The 18,317-nt window shown below is 50.0% G+C and overlaps 1 protein-coding gene across 1 annotated transcript in view; it reads right to left on the bottom strand.

The window, feature by feature from the left end:
* Positions 1-5,562: 5,562 nt before the first annotated feature.
* SLCO2B1 (solute carrier organic anion transporter family member 2B1) overlaps positions 5,563-18,317 on the bottom strand; it is a 61,471-nt gene continuing 48,716 nt past the window's right edge. Inside the window, exons 9-15 of the mRNA XM_026859490.1 lie at positions 17,731-17,895; positions 15,949-16,141; positions 15,019-15,178; positions 10,038-10,207; positions 8,190-8,254; positions 7,090-7,210; positions 5,563-6,069 (exon numbers count right to left, since the gene is read on the bottom strand). Of these exons, the coding sequence (XP_026715291.1) occupies positions 5,895-6,069; positions 7,090-7,210; positions 8,190-8,254; positions 10,038-10,207; positions 15,019-15,178; positions 15,949-16,141; positions 17,731-17,895 (1,049 nt within the window). The 3' untranslated portion in view covers positions 5,563-5,894. The remainder of the gene's footprint in view (positions 6,070-7,089; positions 7,211-8,189; positions 8,255-10,037; positions 10,208-15,018; positions 15,179-15,948; positions 16,142-17,730; positions 17,896-18,317) is intronic.

The raw sequence follows: 18,317 nt of genomic DNA, 5'->3' as shown, positions 1-18,317 counted from the left end.
CACCTCAGCTTCTGTGAACCCCATTTTGAGGTGCTGGTCTCCATCCCTGCCTTGTGTAAGAGACTGCAGGGAGGGTTCTCACAGCCAGGAGCGGGTCCTTGCCACGTCACGTGCTGGAAAAGCAGCTGTGCCCCTTTCTGAGCCCTCATCTGTGCTTGGTGGGACTTCAGGCACCCAGCTCCCCCTCTACTGCCGGATGGATGGAGTCTGAGTGTTGGCCAGGGACACCTGAAGAACTGCTGCATCAAGCTGTCTCAATTTAATACAGTTGACAAGAGCAATTACTGAACTTGCTGCTCTCACCGTTTGTGCCACCATTTGTCACTCCTCAGTAATGAGGCAGGTATCCTCCCTGGCCGGGACGCTGATGTCACATCTTCTGCCTGAGGAATTGCTGGTCTCTGGCAAGGGGGTGCTGGGAAGGACTGGGTTACCTCTCAGCTGGGATGGAGGAGGTGGCCTTGGCCCTGCTTTGAGGAAATCGAACAAGCTTGGGAAACTTCTCAAATTCCTCTCCATCCTCTTTTCTTTGAGTGTGAGTCTCTGTTGAGCATTGTGCTGATCCGCACACCCTCTCTCACGCCATCTCCACCATTTCCCCACCTCCCCGGCACCTGAGCAGTGCCTTGGGCATGCAGACCCTGACCTGGACACAGCCCAGTGCTGTGGGTTCTCCCAGTTGGAGGGGTCAAACTGCCCTCCAGAGGTGTTAGCACTGAGCAGCATCATCACTTTTCTGCTCTGTCCAGTCCTGAGGAAGTCCCAGCTGTGCCTAGTCAAGTGCTGCACTTCCAGAGATGTATGAAGGAACCAGAGAGAGACTGAAGGACACACTGATAGATTTATTAGGGGCTTAGAAAACACAAACTAAGAGGGAGAGGTTGAATTTCTTGGTTTTGTTTACTCCAGAAAAGGGAAGGTCACAGGGTAATGGATAAGTAAAAAAATGTTGCTGTCAAGAGGATAACAATCGGGTTTTCCCTTGTGTCTCCCGATGAAAGACAAGAGGAAATGTGATAATTTTGCAACGAAGATTTGAGCTGTCTGCTCTGAAGGGCTTCTCAGCGCTCTGACCACTGAGCTGGGCAGTGTGGGCAGAAGGAGAAGGCCAGTTCTGAGAGGCTTGGTGCAGCTTTATTTTGGTGTCTCAACTCCTGGTTTGAGGATGACAGTCGGTACCTTGTTGTGGGGTGGTGCCTCACTGCCTGGGTACCACTGCTTTACCAGCATCATGCTCTCTTGGCTCCCGAGGGTTGCTGTGCAGCCATTGGCACAGAAAGTTTGTGGGGACTGGATGAAAAACGTGTAAGTCTGGGTTAGATCTGCCAGGAAAATGAGTTCAGGGCTGGTAACAGAGGAGGAGGAACCGGATCCATCTGGGGAAGGTGCTGGGCTGGAAATCTCAGGCTGATAGAGACCTCAGGTCACTGCAGCAGCAGTGCTGGTGGCTGGAGGCTCCTCAGCAGGGCAGAAGCACCTACCTGCTGGCCAAGTGCAGAGTTTGGGGCTCCCCAGTTCAAGAGATACGTGGATAAACTGGAGAGGGCCTGGGGACAACCTGGGGCACATGGTCAGTGAGAAAGAAGTTGAGGCAGCCAATTTGTTTAGCCTACCCAAAAGGATGTTAATGTTGATTTAACATCACCCTACATCCACCTGGAGGGTAGAGAGAACGGATCGAAACTCTTCTCAGCCATAGCAGACAGCATGACAAAGGGCAACAGCCGCAAGATGTGGTTTGGGCTGTTCGGGCTGAACACCAGGAGAAGCATTTTTCACCAAGAAAGGTGCTGCAGCACTGGCACAAGGGGGGAGGCATCTCCATCCTCGGATGTTTTTCTAGGTCAGGTCAAAGTCACAGCTGCCTTCATTTAGCGCTGGTGATGGTCTTGCTGGCTAGATGACCTCCAGAGCTCTCCTAGGACATTTCTGTGATCTTGACCCTCAGGTTGAGCTCTCGAGGGGCTCCTGCAATGCTTCAGTGACTAGTTAAACTAGAGGATGCATTGTACTGGAGACCAGCCTCCGCAACCACATTAAAAACGTAGGTACCAAGGGCCTCAGCATATGATGAAAAGATGCTGTAGACCACCGGTGAATCTGCAAGGGACTGGCATGAACGGGGTGATTCGAAAGTGAAACCTGCACAAAAGCAGCTCCCAGCCTTGGAGGTATTTTCCTGCAGAGCCAACTGTCTCTGCTAACCAGTCTGCTGCCTTTGCTGGAACTGGTGCCACCCGCCCAACCTCCTCGCACTTTGCAAAGCCTTCTTGTAGCTGGGGAATCCCCTTCCCTCCTGTTTTAATTCCTTCTCTTGACCCTGTGCAATTCTCAGCAGCCCCTAAAGGTTCTGTCTCGAGGTGCGTGACCCCTGGTACTACAAAGTGCTGCACAGAAACACTCAGTGCATTCCGTTCCTGCTCTGGGTGTCTTTCCTTTTCCTGTCTTGCTGTAGGTTATCTCCTTTAGCCTTCCCGGAGAACAAAGGAGCAAGACTGAAGAAAGTCAATGGAGTTATGGCCCAGCTGGATTGACTCACGTTAACCTCCCTTATGCAATTTATGGCTGTTGACTAATGTATATCCTTAAGTGCTTTGTAAAATCTATTTTAAGCTATCTCCAGGGGAATATCTCCTCTGGGGAAAACCTGGCAAAGCAGAGCAGCAAGGGTGGATTTTGCTGATGCTGCACCTTCCTTTGCTTCCTTTTTTTTTCAGTCCTCCTACCTGCCTGCCCCTTGCTCTCCATTAAACACTCCTCCTCCTACCTTGATGCTGACAACCTTTTCATATTTCCTGGTTTTTATCTCCCTCCCTGCTGCCAGCGGGAGCTAGCCTTTCCAAACTGCCTTTTTTTAATCTTCTCTTGCAAGTCAGTCCCTTTCAACAGTGTTCTTGAATAGCACAGAGGAGGGGACGGGGGAAAGGTGGTTTTATTTCTCTTTAAAGAAACTCCAGCCCAAATTAATGGAAATTACCACAGCAAAAGCATAATAACAGGCCTATAGTTGATCACAAAGCTAAGATACACTGCAACTGCCTTGGATATTTACCCACAGGGAACTCCCCTCTGATGGAGGGGTAATGAGGAAAGGAAGAATTTGGGCTGTACCAGCTTGTGTATCGCCTGAGAAAAATCTCTGTATGATGTGAAAGGAGTTTTTCAAGTGGAAAATGGATGTGGAGTCCTGAGCCCAGCAGTGAGAACAGGCCAGGCTTCTGCATCCATCATGAGCCCAGCAGACGTGGCCATCACCCCAGGCCAGGGATGGTGCAGCCTGCCTGCTGCCTGACATACCACCACCAGTCCAAGGGAAGTAACTGAACTCGCTGTTTATTTCTGAGAGATGGTGTTTGTGAACAAATTTACAAGACAAATTGCTGTGTTAGAGTGTTTGGTTGTTTGTTGTTTGATGTTTTGATTTATTTTTTTTCTCCCCTCCTTTCCTATAAGCAACACCACTGCTTTGGTAATCCTGAGGTTAAGAAACAGCTGATGCAATCTGGGGGGCTTTCACAAAGGCTGCACAGTCATCCCCCTGAGGGTCTGTCTCTGATTTGTAACAGAAGTCTAGTGCTGTGCTGTCTGCTCTGCAAAAACACAGCTACCCCCTGAACCTGTCCCACCACTGCCCAACAGCCCGGCCTGGCAAACCCAGCAGCACAGGATGAGCAAAGGGTCAGCAGGGATTCTGCAGAAGGATTGTGCTGGCAGACCGAAACACAGAGCCCAGGACTCCTTGGACCTCTGTGGTGGCCACTGACCAGGCCATGATGCTCGAGCTTGGTCTGGTCCCCATCAGAAGCCAGCTGTCCTAACGGCAGGGAGGTGTAGCCTTTCTCACCTTATAAAGTCATTCTTTAACCCGAGACAGGGGTATTCCTGGCAAAGCACGTTGCAGCTCTCGACTTTTCACACCATACGGAACGAATTGTGTTGTCATTAGTTTGCTGTGGTTTGGAAAGTACCCCGGAGTGACGAGAGGTTGTGCCAAACGAGGCAGGAAACAGCCTGTGAGCCGGGGGCTTGTGCTTAGCCAGGAAAGAACCTTCTTCACCAGATGCAGCGAGAGTGCCACAAATTCATGGGCTGCCAAGAGCTGGAGGGGCCACTGTGAACATTGTGGCCTCCTCTTCCCTGCTCCCATCCAAAGAACCTCGCTCCTATTCCTAGTCTGTTTTAGAAACAAATGCTAGCTACTCATGGCCTGAAAATTGAGAATAGTGCAAAACTCCGCCAGCTTTGGCTTTCCGACGCTCATGGTTAGCATATGCTACTCATCCTTCCTTGAGTATTCCCCCTACATCTCTTCAGCATCCAATCTCAGGTCTGTTTTCTAACACCTCCTTTTAAGACAGAAGTCACTTGTGCGTGTAGGTACCCGTGAACAGGGTTGTAGGCTCTCTTCATCACCTCCTCAATGAACAAAAGGCACTGCACAAAAATATGCAAAAAAAAAAAAAAAAAAAAAAAAACACCTAAAAAAATAAAATTGGGTCTCTCAAAAGGGTGAAAATATCTAAACCAGCCACTTAACCACCGGCCTTTCCACCTTCCCCCACTGCACTTCTCTGCACACCTCAGATCTTACCATAGGACTGTTTGCCAGGGGGTGAGGAGTTAATGGATTTTCTCCACTGTGTATTTTCTCTTCTGCATATTTGAGCTGAACTTAGAAGTTTTGGTTTCTCTACTGAATTCCATTCTGGAGCCAAAAATTACAAGTTACCCAATGATCTGTGGTTGTACACTGATGGTAGGAGACCAACAACACAATTTGTGCTTGAGTGGAATGGAGCCCCAAGACGGAAAGAATGCAGAAAATAGAGGCGGCTGCACCAAAATAACACCAGGCTTGACTTTCAGCCCGTAATTGCAGCTGAATCTGACAGCAGCCCCTTCAAGGAGCACAGCGAGGCTGTCTGGCTCCGTGGTCAAACGGCTTAGCCACGAGCTCTGCCCAGTCTGCAGGAGGGCTGGGTTCGACCTCCCTGTCTGGTCTTACATCCCTGAGAAAAGTTCTGCCTTTCTCGAACTGGAAAACGGGAAGAAACTTTAACACTCACATGCTTCAGTAAGCTCCTGTGACAAGTACTGGTAATGCGTAAGTAAGAATTATTATTATTGTTGCTGCTGTAAAACGTGGCCGTGCTGCCAAAGCGCTACAAGTCTGTGGATACCGGAGTTTCTCTTCTGGGCTGGACCTGCGGTTCCTTTTGATGTCCTCCCCTCCCCACCATCCTCATCCCTGCCTCTTGCCACCAAAGCAGCATCTACAGAGCAGCTGGGTGAGGCACATGAGCTGGTCCTTGCAGCAGGCCACAGCCTGGGACAAACATCCCGTCAGTGTCAGCTGGAGCTGGATGAAGCCTTCAAGGAAGAGAGACCATCTAACACCACGACAGAAAAAGGAATAAGCACAACTGACATTTTGGGGGCAAGGACAGACCATCATTCATGGAAACGTATAGGTTCAGTACAGAACCATTTCTTATAAATGATTTATTAAAAAAAAAAAAACCAAACAAAAAACAAACCAAAACAAACAAACAATAAAAAACCCCTTTGGCTATGTGGTTAATGCTCAGCACCGGCATCACTGAGACTGTCAGCAGGAACAAGTGTTTTGGAGGACATAAATCCAGAAGACTGCAGTGCCCAGTGGTTAATGTGTGAGGACTAATCCACGTGAAGGAGCAAGCTGCCCACTGAGGTGGAGGAGGCAGGTGGAGACAGACTCCCGTGGCAGTTCAGACCTAGCACATCCCACCCAGGAGATTAAGAAGCAGCCCCACTGTCCATGGCTCCCAGCACCCATCCTTCACAGTTCCTGCGTGGGGTGATTCACACGGCTTCACCTACCCGGACAAAGATCACAATTCACATTTTTGGTGTCACACTTTGGACTCTGGGTTCTTTATGGAGTTTCCTGCCAGTTTCTCCTTCTCTGGGTCTGTCTTTGTCTCTGCTGCATTTCTGGCTTCCCTCTCCTGCCGTCTGAGAACCACATACACGGTCACAAAGCACAGGAAAGCGCCCACCTCAAAGAAAAACTGGAGACCGAGATACCTGTGGTGTGGAAACACAACAAATCAGGGTAGCGAGGGTGTTCCAATGTGCGCCAAGCACCAACACCTGATGTCCCCAGCAGATGCTGAACCTCGGGATGGGTTCCTTGGGCACATCCAGCAGTGGGCAAGCAACTGCTGCAAGCCTGAGTCCCAAGAAGGGGGACAGGAAGAGGTGGAGGAGCTACCAAGAGGCACTTCTCTTTGGTGTTACATTAAGGGACAGTATCTCCCGGTACGAATGAGGCGTGTCAAATCATGCCTTGGGGTTGAGGGTGAGTAGGATTTGCTGCTGGTCAGTGAATCATTCAAGAACGATGAACTTGCGGTGGGGGACAAAGACCACCTACAGCTCCCTTCCAGCCTCCCCGCCGCGCACAGGCTGGATTTGGAGTCTTCTGTGTGTCGAGCTGGGCCGCTCTGTTGGAAGATGAAGCCCAGGGTGCAAGGCACCCTGCAGGGACCCTGCACCACCTCACAGGCAGCTCTGGGGCTGGGGTCACCCCGGCAGCTGCATTACGGCCACAGAGGTGTCAGGACAAGCTGCCTGTGGCTGTGCCGGTAAAATGAGTAATCACGGCGTCACGCGACAGCCCAGGTTGGAAGAGACCTCAGAAGATCAACTGGTCCAACATTTTGTGGGAAAAGGAGCCTCGATGGGATTATCTAGCACTTTGTCCACCTGCATCTTGTAAACCGCCAGTGATGAGGACTCTGCCACGTCCCTGGGGAGGGTGTTCTAGGGAACGATTGTTCTGTCAGGCAGGGAGTGCTTCTGGAAGTGGATCTCTGTGGTCTATAGCAGCAAGTTCACATGGTCCTTGGCAGGGGTTTGGCTTGTGCCAACGTCTTTCCAGACCATTCCTGGGCACTGCTGGGAGTTAGCATGGGCCAGGGGGGTGCAATTTTGCTGACCACAGCATATACAGTAATTTATTCCACACCAGAGGTGGCCTGATGTCACGTTCCCCCCTGGTTTCCCTCTGCACACTCCGCCCTTACGCTGACTGCTCACTCTTACCTTTGCCTGAAGAGGTTGTTGTCGTAGTATCTGCAGGCTGCCTTCCTGTCACACTTCTTCTCCCAGAGGATGCAGGTCGTGTCGATGGCGCTGCCGTACAGAACGGGCCCCGGCATCCACGCTGGAAACAGAGGGTCACTTGGGACAGACCCAACCCTGCTACTTTCCCATGTGCTAAGGGGGTGGGAAGTAGCTCGGGTTGGTCTTTTTTGCTGTGGTCCATGAAGCCGCTGGTCCTGCACAGCACGCCAAGGGCTGGCTGTGTGTTTGCACCCCACCAAGATGCAAGATGGTCCTTCTTTCTTATTGCTCTTTGATAAGGGACCATTGTGCAGCCCGGGAGTGATGCTGACCTCACAGGATCAGAGAATGGTTTGGGTTGGAAGGGACCTTAAAGACCATCCAGTTCCACTGTTCCTTCCACGGGCAGGGCCACCTTCCACCAGCCCAGGTTGCCCAAAGCCCCGTCCAACCTGGCCTTGAACCCTTCCAGGGAGGGGGCAGCCACAGCTTCTCTGGGCAGCCTGTGCCAGGGCCTCACCCCCCTCACAGGGAACAATTTCTGCCTCAGATCTCATCTAAATCTGCCCTCTGACAGTTTAACCCCTTCTCCCTCGTCCTATCACTACATGACCCTGTAAAAAGTCCTTCATGCACTGTGCATGTACACTCCTTCCATGGCTGCAGTGGCACATTCTGAGGGGCCTCGAGGTGAACATGAATTTTCACCATAGAAAGAAAACCAACAACCCACCAGTGGGATCATGGGTCATGGTTTGCAGCCGCCCTGATGTGCTGGAGGCAGACATGGCAGTATCTGCACACAGCCAAGGGCTGCCCTCTTGGACCTAGACTTTATTCCTGCCCTCTTTCATTTAGCCATGTAGATGTGCCCCCATGGAGATGCCTCATCCCCTCCCCACTGCGTGCAGCCCCCCCAGACCCTGCAAGGCAGGATTTTTCCCTGGCTTAGGACAGGCTTTAGTCAGTCTGAAACTCCGAATTAACAACACTTCTGCAGCCCTGGGGCTGCTCAGGGATGAAATCCCCAAGAGATGCCATGAATTTCCAGGACGGCATTTCAACACGTTTTAATTTACCTAAAACTCTCAGCAGCATGAACTGTATCCCAACTGCAAACGATTTGTCTTCAGGCTGGATGCTCCTGAAAAACAAAATGGAAAGTGTGCCCTCTGGCATTTCCGCAAAGATGGATGCTTCCCTCCCTGGCAGCCTTATGGCACCTCACCCAAAAAGCCATCCTTCAGCCCAGCCACCAAGGACCCCAGGCAGTTCCCATTTACGTCAGCAAAAATGATGAAGTTTCATTCATTAGGACTAGCACAGCCTCTCCTTGGCCTGAAAAACCTCCCAAACTCCCTAAGAGACAGGGAGGAGCTCAGCTAAGGTCGGGGTTTGTTTGTTGGTGTTTTTTTTTTTGCTTTTAATTTAAAGAATCTCTACAAGTAAAACACAAACAGAAACTAATACAGCTGCGCTCTCTGCCAAACACAAGCAATACAGGGGATGCTTTTTGTAACTGAAAGAGAAAAGTGATTTACCCATTGAGGAAGTGGCTTGTTTTGAGGTGGGATGCCCCGGTGTATATTTTTCTGGTACCTGTTTTCTGACATAAATATTTTAGGCTGTGGTTCCTGCTGGGGTCACACACAGGAGAGGACTGGGTGGCAGAGGACCTCCAGGCCAGAGCATCTCAGGGCACTCAGCCTCCCTTTTCCTCTCTGACTGCCTGGTGCACACAGAGCTCACTCATGGCATAAAAGGTGATTTAATAATGCCTGGGAGTCGACGTAAAACCAAGTTTTAACCACAGCTTTTCCCTAAAAAGAGATTGTTTGGAGTGCTTCGACCACAGAAATATGCTTGGAAATATTATTTATAGACTAACACAGAGATTTTCCCCGTGATTTTTTTCCTCTTCCCAGCACAGCCTCAGCCTCTCCTGCCCGGGCCAGGCTCCAGCCCCACCAGCCTTGGGCTCATGTTGAGGCTGGTTCCAAGGGGTGGGAAACTAGAGTCCTAATTGCTTCTCTGCACTGGGAAGGGAGGATGTATTCCAAGCAAGATCCATCAGAAAGAAGGAAAGTAACTAATTAACACGGAGCTGCATTAAAAAGTGCCACAGTACTGCCATGCTCAATTAATGCCGAGTTAATGGTGCATCTCGTTACTGAGGTATCAGCCGTGGGTGGGGAGAAGGAACAGGATGGCTGCTGGGTCTGAAGGCTGTGCCGAGAGCGGGAATGGGGGGTGCTTGAGGGTGATGTGGGGTTCCTGTGAGCCCCACAACCCCATGAACGGGTGGACATGCCGCGGGGGCCCAGCATGGTGGGACACCCACTCACCCACCGCTTGCTTGAGCTTGTTGGTGAACACCACATTGCCTGCAAGAGCAATTGGCCATGCAGCACTGGTGGCTCCACGGTAAAGCCTCCAGCAGCCTGGAACCTCCACTTGCTGCTTAACTTTTCAAGGATCAGCAGCAACAGCCAGAGAGACCTTGGAAGAGCCTTTGACGTCTTAGGACAGCGGGAGCTCTGCTAGTGCAAGTCCTGAAGGTCTCTCCTGCTTCAATATTTGAGCCTGGAGATGCTCAGTGTTTCTGTCCTGCCCAGCCATGCCAGGTCTTTGCTAGCAAAGCACAGCCTGCTCCTGAGACAGGCACAGCCTAGAAGTTGGACAACCACATGCACTGCCAGACGACAGGAGCAGGGAAGCCCCGTTCCCCATTCCCTGCACCAAGACATGCAAATACCACGTAAGGTATTTGCAAGGCACGAGGTGCAATATGGAGCTGATTTAACCCTCCAGTCCCTCAGCTGGAGAAAACCTTCCTCCTCAGTCCAAGGGCCCCTTGGTTTTCCACATGCCACCTCTGGATGCCTTTTCTGGCTGCAGCTAGACCACGGCCAACCCAGCTCGCTCACCTGAGGATGAGCATGAAGGACGGTGTGTGGGACGTGCTGGCGAGGATCCCTGCCAGGCAGGACAGGACCACAAAGGGCAGGAAGAAGTGGGAGCAGCTGGTGCCACAGGTCCCAGGCTTGGCAGTTCCCACGAGCCCGTTTTTGGAGATGCAGCTGCAGTCGGTGTAGTTCTGCAAAGAGGAGGGAAAAATCCAGAGGCTGATCATCTGCTCAAGACTATGGAGATACCAGGAATAGCTGCCAGCTGCCACAGGGAGGGAGGGTGTTTGGGTTTCGTCTGTAAATAATTAGCAGTAATTAGCACTCAACACTTTGGGGAGCAGGGGTGGGGGGAAAGAAACACACACAACGAAACTGGCTGGGGGTAACAGACTGAGTGGATGAGGAAACGCATATTCTCATCACTGCTTCCAGCATGCTGCTGTCCCCAAAAGGAGGTCCCAGTCCCACCAGGTCCCACGGGAACTGCTAGGGTGTCACACGGCTGAGCATGCGCAGCTGATGGGGAACTGGGACCACCGCGGTACCTTGGTTCATCTCCGGTGCTACCATGGTTCATCTCTCAGCGCTTCCAGAGGCACCTGGAAGATCTCCCAACCCAGACACATCCCTGCCTTGTTGGGCCTCCCAGCATCAACCCTTCTACACTTGTGCTTCCAGACCCATGTTTCACGCCTGTTGTGCAACGAAGATGCTTACACACAGGTTTACTCCAGTGTCATCATCTGCCAGCTGAATGCTTTGGCATCCTGCATAAATCTGGAATCTTGGCATGGAAAAGTCTCACCCACAGCTGAGGAAAACATTCAGGCCTGATGTGAGTTTACTCTCCTGCGTCATATCTTTTGGGGGAAATCTCCAGGGAAGCAGCCTGGGCTCCCTCACTTGTACCTGCTATGTCGGCTTGTCTCCTGCCCCTCATCCAGGAGCTACGTGTAGAGCAGAGCTGGCAATCAAAACCAGAGCCCAGGCTCAGGGGAGTATTAAATCAGAAAACACTTGCTAGAGGAAAATGTAAAACCTCACCTTTGAGAGAGGGTCATAAATAACTGGCACAGCGGTAGCAAAGGAAAGATGCCGCAGGGCAAGGGATATGAATTTTTTTTTTCTTTTTCTCCAGATTTGAGTCACAGTTCTCTTTTTTTTTAAAAAAAAAAAAAAAAAGAAACCTCATTTTTTTGGAAGAGACCTTTAAATAAAATGAGCATGATCTTACTGTTGCCAGAGGGGGACAGACTGACAATGGGATGGCAGTTTGCAGAAAGGTGATCACAGAGGCAGGAGCTGCCCGCAGTCTCCCAAAGCCCCATTCCCCATCACTGCCTGGGGAAGGGGCCCAGGCGATGCCCATAAAAGAGACCCACAGGGAACTGCTCCTGCCTGAGAGCACAGGGAAAGATTTGGGCCGAAAGGGGACACAATTCCTCCTCCCACCTCTAGGAAAGAGGATTTAATGTTTTAAATTAAAACTGGGGTTTATCTTCTTCAGCCATCTGAAACAAACTAAACCAAACTCATCCTCTGGGCTCCTTCTGCAGTCACGAAGGGAGAGGTGGGTCTCCAGAGGACCCTCCACAGATAAGTGCCTATGATAGCTGAGATGAATTTAGGCCTAAGCAGTTAACAACAATGCAATTAGATAAATTAAAACTCACTCGATCTGCAGGACCTCCACCTTTCACAGAAAATCAGAGTCAGGAAGTTGAAGGGACTCGAATAAATCCAAATGGAGACAGAGGGCTGGAGGTGCACAGGCTGGAGGCACGAGGCAGGGCTCTGCCCCTTTCACTCAAAACCTTGGAAGATTTTAGAGCAGGCAGCATGACCCCAGATGCAAAAACCTCCTGGACAAGCCACGAAGCCGCCGGTGGCCCATCCCCGTGAGATGCATCATCCAGGCAGCAGCGGCACGAGGCTGACGCAGCACCAGGGCTGGGGAAAACCACCCAGCAAAGCGAGGAGAGGAGAATAAGGGAGAGCAGCCCTGAAACAGGGGCTGTGGCTTCTGGGCAGGGGTGGGCACTTGGCCAGACCTGGGTTTTTCGGGGCTGTGCGTCAAACATCCCCAAGAGTAGCATTTAGCAATGATTTTCTTAAGAAAGGAGGTTGCTCACATCAAGCTCTGCCTGATGTTGTTTTATTTCTACTTTTTTTTTTTTTTTTTTTTTTTCCCCCCAGCTGGGATCTCCTGATACCTCAAATTTTGGGGTGTGTGCTGACCAGCTCAGATCTGACCCAGCTGGGAGCAGAGGGATGTCCCTTCTCCCACCCAGGGCCATGCACAATGACATCAGACCAGGGCTTAGAAACCCCGGAGCCCCGTATCCACCTCACTTCAAGAGGTCACACTGGACCCGAACAAATAGCAAAGCACTGAGAGGTTGTCACTGCAAGGTCCTGCTCTTGGGCAGAGTTTGAAGGCTCCTGGTGTTGCCCGTGAAATCTGGGGACATCAGGCAATGCAAAGAGCAAATCACTTCCAGTGCTCAAGAGTGTTAAGCCAAGCTTGCACTGTGCAAACCTCCTCTGGAAGGGCTGCAGCAAAGCTGAGCACAAAATTGTAGGTATTTCTGCACACTGGGAGGTTTTCTAGAAACCCGGGTGTTTGGGAGATGGAAAGCAGTAGGCAACAGGTCCCTGCACTGACAAAGATCTGCTGAAAATAGGGAGAAAAGTGTAATATAGCAGAGAAAGCAGCAGCTAGAGGAATGCCATAAAATGCAATAATCTCAATTTTCCTGCAACAGGTAATACCCAAAACTGGAGAGGGACTGAGGTTGTTCTGTGGACACCTGAGCTCAGCTCATAGCCCAGCGTGATAAAGGAGCAGGGCTCGGCATCTGAAGCCACATCCCTGCGTGCCATGAACCCCCCCATCCCAGGGAGATGTAACTCTGGCTACTACGTGCTGACACACAGCTCGGAATTTATAACATCTTGAAATAGAGTCCCTCTGCCAAAGAAGCTCTCCCACAGCTTAAACTGGGTCAAGATGCAGCAATCGGTGGAAAGAAGATCCAGCAAATCACCTCAGTGGTAAAGGAAGAGCTAATGATGGCTTTACCTAGTGGCATTTGCATGGCACCATCATGGGAGCCCTGATTTTGTTGTAGCTTGAGGCTACACATAATAATACAGATAAAAAATATGCAGGCGTGGGTCACGTTCAGGAGCGCGGGATCTGTAAGGGCTGGAGGCATCTCTGCGGAGGAAGAAGCAGTTGAAAAGGATCTGCTGTACAAAAGGCAGCCACAGGGATGAAGAAAAGCACAATTGGGACTAAGCTCTGGCAGAAAACATAATTGTTATTAAAATTAAGTGCTGTTAATTAACAAAATGCTGCTAAAAAGCATCCAGAGAGTCCCACGCTGCCGTTCTATCCTGTGCCAAGAGCACGGCTGAAAACGACTCACCCTGTATGGATTGCTAAGGTTTTTCAGACAGGTATTTGAATTGGCAAAGACCTCCTTACTATTTATTTGTCGAACTGTATTGCCTGGAGACCCAACAGACGAAATTGCACTGTGAAAACTCTAGCCCTGTTGGGGTTTTGGTGACAGGCAGGGAGCAGCAGAGGAGAGAAAGAAGCAAAAATAACCCTGCCAGGTCTGCAAACCAAGGGAAAGCCAAGAGCAAACCCCGTTTCTCTAAACCCCCACATCGGGACTCTCCCCTGAATTTTCCTCTCATGCAGACACTTGTCTTGTCAATCGGGACTTGCGGAGGGGATGCACCATGACTTTTTCACCCGCAAATCTTCAGGCTGAAAGGTGCAATCACATCCCTCTAACGACGCCCTCCCCAAGCATTCACAGAAGGTTTGCTAAATGTCAGGGCTCTGTGTACTGGGGTAATGGTCCTTCCAGGCTTGGCTTGCCCACAGCATGCAGAGTTGCTCCCTCTGAGCAAGATTTACCTCCTTTCTCTTCATCTGTAGATGTAGCACAGCTAAAACAAGTTATATGATGGAAAAACCCAGGCTGCTTCTGCATCTGTAGGTATCAGTTGAGTGTTTTCAGCTGGTATTTCCCCCCACTGCAGGAGGGCAGTTTGGACCATGTGCAGTTTTGCACTTTGCTTCAGAAAATAGATAAATAAATTGTTCATTCTAGGCTTTGTTCATTCTAGGCTTTCCCTTATTTTAGGTAAAGCCCAAGCAAATACTATTGTGTGAGCAAGCTGGGTGAGACCTGCTGCAAGACATCGAGGTATGTGAAAATATGTCCCACTTGCACTGATATTTTGCCTTCAAAACCCTGGAAAAAAATCGAAGCAGTTGGATTCCATCCACTTTCAGAGAACTTCAGGCACGTGATGCCTAAATTGGGAGCCTGGTGTTGGTAGGTCCCCGTTCAAGGAACACAGATGGGACAATTCACAGCGGGAGCCCGGAGGTAGGCTGGCTGGTGGAGAAAGCAGCCCTTGAGCACAAGAGGCATCATCCATGGACGTGGGGTCATGCTGAGTGCTGTGATTAACCCTTCCCACACTGCACGTCCCGCCCCGTCCCACCACACAAAACACAGCGAAGAAAGGTGACCTTGTGGGTCACCGTTTAGGTGGGAAGGGAAAGCAGAAGGTTTTTGCATCTTCCATGCCAAAAGCCTACTCAGGCTGCTGGCTAGCAAGGGAGATATTGAAGCTAGGGCTGTGGAGCAAAACCTGACCTGGGGGAGGAGCAGTGGATGGGGAAGGACACCTTGATATCCTAAAATTTTGGATACCTAAAAGGTGTCTGCTCATTGTCTTGGCCAAGGACCCACACGGCCAAGGGCTGCGTTGTACTGGAGAGTGTTAAGAGACACCTGTTTTTTTCTTGGACCTTCTCAACCCTCCCTCCCTCACCCCACAGGGTCATGCAGAGCATGTCAGAAACCTAACGAACATCAGAAAAACTAATTGCCAGACTGAAGCACCGCGTTGGTCATCGCTCATTAGCCATCCCAAGCCAGGAGAGTAGCGCAGTGGGAATGAGACTCACCAGGACTGAGTTGGTTTGTGCATCAATATTTACGAGTCTGCAGCCGGCGGAGCAGGGTGAGATGTACTCGATGGCGTTAGAGCCACAGATGGGGTTGTAGGCTTTCTCGGGGCAGTTACACTGGAGGTTACACTCCAAGGCGTGGTGCCCAAATTCAGAGCTATGGCAGAAAGAAAATATTCATGCATGGTATTGAGCATCATTAATATAATATTACATAGAAAATATACTGCATGTATATTGAGATTGATAGAAACAGTTGATTGCTTTAAAAAAGCCTTCCCCATGTGTAAGTGAGGACCCACAGAAATCCTGCTACAACCTCCCCCAAGCCTTTGTTCTGCCTGGGCAAAGCATCCCGACCACGAATGGTTAAGGGATCCACCCACTTCCTTCCTATCTGGCCCCAAACGTGGGGTCTTGGGGTAGCGCAGCACCACGCTGTGGGAGGTGGCGAGCTTCCCGCTGAGGCTCGGACCAGCTTCCACCGAGACCACAGGATGCTGAACGTGAATTTGCAGAAAATTGGATGGAGCCTTGAGGGATGACAAGGTCCTGCCCACGTTTAGCTGCGTAGGGAAGCCTCCACGGCTTTGAAGGTGTGATCCAAGGGTTGGCCCCTGCCCAAATTATTTTCCTGTGAGTAACACGCTGCACTTTCCAAGATGAAATTTTAATCTGGTGCTGTTTGTGCCAAAATGTGTTCACTTTGAAGTTAGAAGGAATAAGGAGGCAGAAGATTCAGTGCTTATTCACAAATTTCTAGCCTTACTTTATCACCATCAACTGTTTCTCAAGAGGGAATAAGCCCATTTCTGGGTATTCTGCTTCACTTCCACCTCCACCCTGAGGAATGCGGCTGGGGATGGGGCATACCCACAGCCCAGGGAATGACCTATCCCTGCCCAGTCTAGTTGGAGCTGCTGGTACCTCTCGCTGTAGGTAACACCTGCGACCTTCTGCGTGGGGCAGCCGAGGAAGAGGAGGGGGAAAGCCAGGAGCAGGCAGAGGAACATGCCAAGGACACACATGGCGCTGCATTGCTTCAGGGACATCTGGAACCTCTTCAGGATGGCACCACCCACCACGATCCCGACCATGGCCCCGGGGATGTTCACAGCACCTGGGGAAAGGCAAGTCCTTATTTTCCATCCTCTGAGCTGTATCAGTCCCTTCATTATAGCAAAAGCCCAGAGGATTTATTGTTGGGTTCCTATTTTTCAGCACTGGTGATCTGGAGGGCACCAAGTTGTTTGCAGAGACTGGTGGAATAATGGTAAGGAAGAGCAGTTTTGCAAAAACAGTGGGGCGCTACAGCAAGCTGGCTGTCTTATGCATCCAGGCATGGATGTAGGCACCAGTGAAAAGCTACGCTTAATCCATAAAATGTGATTTTTTTCACTGTGGACAGGAGAAAAAATGAATGAAACCCGGAGAGGATGTTTAATTTCTACGTAAGGCAGTAGCGCGCCCACTTCTGTTGTCGATCTTTACAAAACCGCGAAGGTTTCCACGACAGACCTGGGGATTTGCAAAACCCATCTTACAATGGGATACCAAAGAAGTGCAATCTGTTTAATTCCACAAAGAATCAGCAGGGAGGTTGCTTTCAGCCCATAAATACCCACACAAGGAAGGGTTTTCCAGCTACAGAAAGCTCTTTGATCTAAGAGGGGGGAAAAAAAAAAAAAAAGGCAAAGCAAGATTCAGGAGCTGGGAACAAAAGCTACAGAAATTCAAACAAGAAATATGGTGCACGTCTTTAACAGAGAGAGTAAATCAAGCCTGGGAACAACTCAGCGGGTGACATCAGCGGAGGACACCACTGCTTCAGCATTTAACCTTTCTGCCTGTATTTAGCCTGGGTTGCTGGGCTTTGCCAGTCTGCTCTGCTCACTTTTCTTCTGATTTATTTGCTGCAGACTTCAGAAGTCTCTATCCCCGAGGATGCAATGCTGTTTTGTTCAAAAATATATTTAAAATATTTCTGTGTCTAGTTCTCTGAACTCTCGAACTGATTGCAAGGGCTTTATTGTTCATATATTTTTATTATCATGACAAGTTCTCACAGGGAGACCTCAGCCCCAGACAGGACTTTCCGGGCATTACAATGGAAGCAAAAGCAATCTAATCTCATAAGCACATATCCTGCTTAACACTTAGTCCTTTCCTTCTTAATGATACCAACAGCAAGCAATTAGCCCAACTAGTCTTAACTTAGTCTTAACTACAGCAAACATTTTGAAGAGTTCAAGCATGATTATTCCATCAACCTGACCGGCCTCTTGCTGCCAAGTGTCTTCAAAACGCACGCACACATTACTGCAGTTTTTAATTTTATTTACTATCTATTTTTTTAAAGGCCTTCAACCTGATGATTGATGTCAGTAATCCCTGCTACAGAACTGTGCACAATTCACTGCTGATGTTTCTTTGTTCCCTTGATGCAATGAGTTGGTTTCCTCTCCTTGATTACAGCGAACAGCTTTAGATAACAAACATTTCTCCAGGTCTCAAAAGATTTTAACCCAGCAAGCTCCGGCTACAATGTAAAGGAAGGAAGGTTGCTGAGAAATCACATCTCATGCCACGTCTGCCTGTAGGCGACGGGAGGAGAGCGGCCGCTCCAGAGGAAGAGCTGCGTCTTAGTAACCTCTAGATCACTTTCTAAGAGGTGCTCAAAATCTGGCAAGCCTTGGCAGCAACACTTACCGATGATCATGTTGGCCAAGGAGGCCGTGAGGGAGAACTGTCTCTCCAGGAACTTCCCCATGAACGTTGCTAAACCAGCAACCATGGCAGAGAGGTTGACCTGAGCCAGCACCACCAGCAGGAAGACGGGATGACGCAGGTTCCTCAGCAGGACCAGAGGGAAATCTGAAAGGAAAAGGGGAAACCCGCTGCATGCAAAGGAGGTGTATGGCAAAATATTAATCCGTGGAAAGTGGAAAAACCTTGAATCTTCCTTCACTATTTTGGTGAGGAATTAACTCTTTAGGAACGGTGAACTCTTCTGAACGTTTTGTTTACAAAAGAGCAGAATGTCTGCTCTCAGGACTTATCGTTTCAGGGCTGGATTGACTGACCATTTGGATATTAAAAAGTCAAGATGAAACATCAGGGCATTGCAAAAATTAAACACACGAAAATTGCAAAACAGGGAGAGAGAGGGAAGGCGATGACCCCTCACCCCCCTGCCTCAGGACCCGGCCATGGGACGGTGAATCAACAGCAGAAGTTAGTTGTTGAAAAAGAGGAAGCAAAAAAGGAGAGGGAGAGGGAGAGGGAGAGGGAGAGGG

This window comes from Athene cunicularia, assembly GCF_003259725.1.
Source record: "Athene cunicularia isolate RWA chromosome 1 unlocalized genomic scaffold, athCun1 chr1_part1, whole genome shotgun sequence".
NCBI lineage: Eukaryota > Metazoa > Chordata > Aves > Strigiformes > Strigidae > Athene > Athene cunicularia.
The sequence above is the reverse complement of the archived record's forward strand: the minus strand, read 5'-3'. Positions and strand labels throughout refer to the sequence as shown.